This window comes from Carex rostrata, chromosome 10 (genome assembly GCF_964058835.1).
Source record: "Carex rostrata chromosome 10, lpCarRost1.2, whole genome shotgun sequence".
NCBI classification, from domain to species: domain Eukaryota; kingdom Viridiplantae; phylum Streptophyta; class Magnoliopsida; order Poales; family Cyperaceae; genus Carex; species Carex rostrata.
This window is the reverse complement of record NC_135927.1, coordinates 7,291,938-7,298,087: the sequence shown is the minus strand read 5'-3', so window position 1 is coordinate 7,298,087 and position 6,150 is coordinate 7,291,938. Positions and strand designations below refer to the sequence as shown.

At 33.4% G+C, this 6,150-nt stretch overlaps 1 protein-coding gene across 2 annotated transcripts; it reads left to right on the top strand.

Moving 5' to 3' along the window:
* Positions 1-351: 351 nt before the first annotated feature.
* Positions 352-3,632, top strand: LOC144560521 (putative laccase-9). Of its 2 annotated transcripts, XM_078309745.1 has the most exons (6): positions 352-584; positions 1,317-1,468; positions 1,543-1,916; positions 2,111-3,079; positions 3,328-3,494; positions 3,604-3,632. In XM_078309745.1, the coding sequence occupies exons 1-5, from the start codon at positions 477-479 to the stop codon at positions 3,456-3,458; spliced, it is 1,734 nt and encodes a 577-aa protein (XP_078165871.1). In that variant the 5' UTR covers positions 352-476; the 3' UTR covers positions 3,459-3,494; positions 3,604-3,632. The 2 variants fall into 2 exon arrangements, with proteins under 2 accessions (XP_078165871.1, XP_078165870.1); XM_078309744.1 differs by having other exon boundaries at positions 358-584; positions 3,328-3,632.
* The last annotated feature ends 2,518 nt before the right edge of the window (positions 3,633-6,150 follow it).

Genomic DNA, 6,150 nt, shown 5'->3' with positions numbered 1-6,150 from the left:
CATATTTGACCGCTTGACTTAATATTAAATAAATTCGAAAAGTTATAAATTTTGCATGTAAACACACAACTAATGAAGTAAATTGGTTTGAACGGTTTGGATTTACCACTTGAAGTTGATTTGATAGGTTTTAGAGTTGGTGTTATATAGGTTGAAATAACACTAATATTATATTAGTCAAACTCTATATTACGCTGTATACAAAAAATTTCTTCAAGTAGTAGTAGGTACATATAAAATATAGTTATATAATTAACAGGCCACCACACTTGATAGTAATGTGTTTGGAATAATGGAAAGAAAAGGGTTTTCTGATGTTACGTTCGTCCTATAAAAGCCATCGATGCATGTTCTCTAAAACTCACTAAACCAAATTATTTATAACTATTGCTCTAACAGTCTCTTCGGAGGAAGGAAACAACCCAACAAAATATTGAGCAATATTGTTTTTGGTTTAATTTTAATTTTCAAACACAATGTTTTTTTGTAAGCTTTTCTCGTTATGGCCTATAGCCGTTGGTCTAATGCTATGTTGTTTGTTATCCATCCCCTGTGAGGCCAAGATTCATCATCGTACTTTTGTTGTAAGTGATTTCTCTGCTATCACAATTCACAATGTCTTGTATAATTGTTATTTTATATTTTTTTAATTAAATTCTCGAGTTATAGTTTGAATATTCAAGAAATAATATAAAATTTTCGAAAGAAATATAGGACTTGAGAAATATAACTTACTATAATTGAGAGCTGGATTTTTCAACTTAGACTTTAATATACATTGTGGAACTAATTTAAAAACCGGACCGGAACTCACGATAGGCGGCCTAGACAGCAACTTGGGAGGAGCCAATTACTTGTGGAAAATTCTTTCCGAATTCTAACCACCAATAATAGACTTAGACCACCTTTATAATTAGCATCTGACATATGCGTTTTTATAAACTTTTATTTATACAAACATGATAGGTCCAGACAGTAATCTTTCTTTCTCATATTTAAATTTTGTTAATTAATTATTTGACAATTATTCATTTTGTATTTGAATTCGTATTAGTAAGTTATCCACTTTGTATCAAAATTGCTTAATAAATAGTAAAAAAATTCCAAAAAATATAAAATTTGATCTCCAAGTACATTTCAATATGGAGATCACATCTAACGGTTCGGATCAGTTGTTTAGACTTTCAAAATCAAAATACAGAGTAGAGTACAAACACATTTTACTCCATGGTGTAGCGTAGCTTATATCTCTCTCTCTCTCTCTCTATATATATATATATATTTATGCACACTTTTTTGGTTTTTCTCTTAAACAGATTCAAGAAGCTACCTACACCCGGCTCTGTCGCACAAAGAACATTCTAACTGTCAATGGATCATTTCCGGGACCCACTATCTCCGCTCGCAAAGGCGACATAGTCTATGTAAAGGTCATTAACAGAGCGAACAAGAACATCACCATCCACTGGTACTATATATACAGACATAGTACATGCATAGAGAATATGTTATTTGCACTATTAATTCATCTAATTTCTATAGGCATGGCCTACACATGCCGAGGAACCCGTGGTCAGATGGACCGGAATACATTACTCAGTGCCCTATCCAGCCAAGAGCCAACTACACACAACGGCTCCAATTTACGGAAGAAGAAGGCACGCTCTGGTGGCACGCACATAGCGAATTTGATCGTGCTACTGTTCACGGTGCTATTGTTATTTACCCGAAGCTCGGAACCACCTTTCCATTCCGCAAACCCGATAAAGAATTCACGCTAATTCTAGGAGAGTGGTGGAACAGAAACATAACAGATATCTACCAAGAAGCAGTTGTGTATGGCGGTTCGTTCGATCTGTCTGATGCCAACACCATCAATGGACAGCCTGGTGACTTCATGCCATGCTCATCAAATGGTAATTTATTGTTCCTGGTACAAGAACATGTTTAGTTATAATCCAAGTTTTTAATGCTTCATAAGATGGAGATTCTATTTGACAATGTTTGTTACTTTATCAATTTAAACAAAAATTAGCAACCAAATTTATTATCTTTTTCAAATACATTGTGGTGTAACTACATATATTTTTCATATTTATTTTTGTTGCAGACACTTTTAAGGTACAAGTCCAACAAGGAAAAATGTACCTCCTCCGTGTAATAAATGCAGCCATGGAAAATGAGTTCTTTTTTGCGGTTTCCGGCCACAATGTAACGGTGGTTGGAACCGACGGTAGCTATACGAAGCCTTACGTGAATGAATTTATCATGATCACCCCGGGCCAAACGATGGACCTCCTCTTATGGGCAAATCAATACCAAAACTCAACTTCCCCCTTCCGTTATTACATCATCGCATCTCTATTCTTTGATGGAAGTTCTATAGCACCTAGAGATGCCAATAGGACTGTAGCTATTCTAGAATACAAAACTAATAATTCCATGTCATCAATAACACCGGTTTACACGTCCACACCCAAATCCAATGACAGTGAAGCAGCAGCCGCGTTCACTAGTGGTCTTCGCTCGCTGGCCAACTCAGATGACCCAGCTGTCGTAACCCAAACAGTCGATGTCAAGATGTATATCACGTTATCTGTGAATGAAGCATTGTGCCCTAACAACTCATGCGTTGCTCAAAACGGTACTAGGTTTGCTGCTGGTTTGAACAATGTTAGTTTCCAACACCCAAAAATTGATGTGCTAGACGCGTATTACAATTCTATTCCCGGTGTGTACACCACTGACTTCCCTGACAAACCAGCACGCTTCTTCAATTTTACTGATGTCAGAGATCAAGCGGAGCTAAAATTTGTTGATAAATCGACAAAAGTGAGAGTGGTCGAGTATAACTCGATTGTAGAGATTGTGTTTCAGGATACTAACCTATTAGACACACAGGTTAACCATCCAGTGCACTTGCATGGCAACAGCTTCTATGTCATTGGAAGTGGACTTGGCACCTTCAACAACACAACAGATCCTCTGAGTTACAACTTTGTCGATCCACCATATCAGAGCACTTTGGGTGTGCCAATGAATGGTTGGGCAACTATCCGCTTTAGGGCATATAATCCGGGTAAGTTTAATTTAATATCAAATTTATTGAATTTTTTTATTGATGTAATTTTGAAAATCAAAGGTGTTACACAACTACGTACAATGAGAACGGACTGTTTAGCAATATTAGATTAGATAGTTGATCCAGACTAATTAAATAGCTTGACATAATTAATCAAATAGTAGATTAGTTACTGTTACAAATTGTTGTTTTGGGTGTTTTTCAGACACTAATCCTCACATATTTTGGTTTTGCAATTAAATTAGGAGTTTGGTACATGCACTGTCACTATGAAACACACGCAATCTGGGGAATGGATCTTGTGTTTATAGTAAAGGATGGCAATAGTACTGAGGCAACAATGTTGCCTCCCCCTGCTTACAAGCCTCCTTGCTGATTTTACTCAAGCATTGTGTTCTTTTTTTTTTCAAAGGTGAGTTTGCACTAGTTAATATATTATATATTGGTAAGTAAAATATCTTTTCCTTGTTAAAATTGTGATTTGATTTTAACTTGTTATACATTTGTAAATTGATAAACAGATGAATAAAGATAATATAGGAAAACGACAGTGGGGTATAAGCTGGATTGAGCAACAAGGAGATCCAAATTTTAAAGGTGTTAAGAGTTGTAAAAAAAATAAAAATAAATCAGAAATTAGGCTTGTTTTCCTTGTACTCTGAGCTTGTAGCACTTAATTTTAGTTTGTTTACTTGGATGGTACGCAAGATCCATTGATGAATTTTTTCCAGTCCCAAAATGATGCAGAATTATCTTATGGAAGAAATATCAGAGTGATAAAATGGGAAAAAGTTTGACTTAATATAGTGCACTTGTCATATATTTCTTATTATATTGCCTTTAATATTTCTGCAAAACTGACAGCCGCTGTCAGTATTTTGAAAAGCAAATATTCTGCAAAACCTTGGCTGTTTAGAGCGTACCACAAAATTCACAATGGAGAATTCAAAATAGTTAATGTTCGTAATTGGTACACGTACAACAAGTTAGGTATTGAATTAATTACCATCACAAACGGACAAACTAGAAGAATAAATATTTCTCATATACATGTTATATATTCTTTTATATAAATAAACTTTATAAATTTAAAATGTGTTTTTATTATGAAAGTAAATATATAAGGCCTCCAATTTGAATATGCATACATAACGTTTGTGTGATGAGTTATTAAAATTCAGAAGAGTTAATATTTATATTATAAATTCTAGAAAGAAAAAATAATAATTTCAATAATTTTACAAAAATACATAAAATATACATAAAATATACATAAAAATATACATATAATTTCAATAATTTCACTAATTATAAAGAAGAAGCAAGCTGCATCTCTTCTTTAATCTTATATGGAAGCTGCTTGATTCTTCTAGGAACTGATATGATTCCAAATCTACCTATCCCAAACAAAAACCTAACTAGAACTTTTCAGGAAAGAACAAGATGGTGATGATTATAAGAAAGCTAAGTTTCTTGTGTTATAAATACGCCTAGAGAAATAATTACCAGATGATGCTTTTTTATAAGAAAGAAAAAAAGATTAATTCAAGGAGCCAAAATTTGACAAGTATGAAACCTAACTCAAGCTGTTTTATAGGTCCACAAAACTAATTAGGCATGTATATTAGCCTATAACGAGTTTAATTAAAGTGGGTGGGTGGACGATGGGTGGCAAACTCCAAATCACAAAACATAATTAAAGCTCTCTTTTCCTTTGCTTAGTTAACTCTTACCATAAAAGTATTCTTTATTTTCTTGCTCAAAAGAAATTGACTCCTTCCACTATTTTATTATTGCGTGTTTACAAGTATAAAGATGTGATAGTGAAAGAAATGTAAAAAACAAGAAGCCAATGATAGGGAAAAAGTGGCTACAAGTCCGTCTGTAACAAATATTTGAGTATTTCCAAAACACAAGTTTTTTTTTTTTTGTTAATTTGATGTAAATTTCAAATTTTAAAATTATGAAAACTAATATTTGAGTGTTTATAAAACTAAAAGGTTCAATTATTTTTAATTATAATTGCAATTTTTTTTCGTCGATTTTTTTTTTAAGGTCAGTGGTGAAGTCCGCTAACAAATATATTAATAAGAAAACTTATTTACAAAGAACTCAGAACTCAAAAACTCCTCCCCTCTAATATAAATAGGCAACAGTTTCTCTCCCACAGAGTGCCTATGTCCCTGCTGCCCAGCCACCTCTGCCCCTTTTCCTTCAATTCTTAAAGTTTGTATGCAAATTATTCGTCTTTCCTTACTCCCCAACTAGCAACTCGTAGCCAGCTTGCTCTCAATATAAAGAATGTATAGTTTAATTCAGTTATATGTCTGACTATATCAGATGAGGTAGACGAATTAATATATTTGCGTAGTTTCACGTGTGATTGATTTCTAAACAAATGCCATTGACACTCCTAATTGTAAACTTGGCATTGTAAAAAAATGTTTGTAGCCATAATATTTTATGTAATTTGGTAGTGCCATAAACCTAGCCAGAAAATATAAAAGCTCAAAGGCCGAAATTCTAAACCCAGAAGCAAAGCCCAATAAGTGTATCTGCACTGTCAAGGCCCAATGTTATATTGGAGCAATTAAAAAAAATGATGATACGGTCCAAACTTGAACAAGGTGCACCAGAATCTATAAATTGTGACTAGACATCTAATCTACACTAGTATAGAAGATATCATAGAGCAAATATTTTCTACAGTACCAGACTGCGTAGAAAATTGAAGGACTCTTCTTTGAGATTCGTGCTGGAATAAAACAGATGACTCAGATCTCATTCTACATGGTCCGGTACTGCGGTGGATTGGAACACGATATTATCAGTGTGTTGATACATTAATGTCAATTCTTTTTAAATAACAATCATTGATTATTGAGAACTAAACTAAACTAACTAATTTCACAGTTAGAAGTTTACCAGAACAAGATGAGTTCACCCGACCATTGTCACATGTTAATTATAAAGTAGGTTGTTTAATATACGAAAAGTATTTTTTTTTAAGATTAATGACTTTAAATGACTACTAACAATTTTATTGATGAAAAAATATCTTTACAATG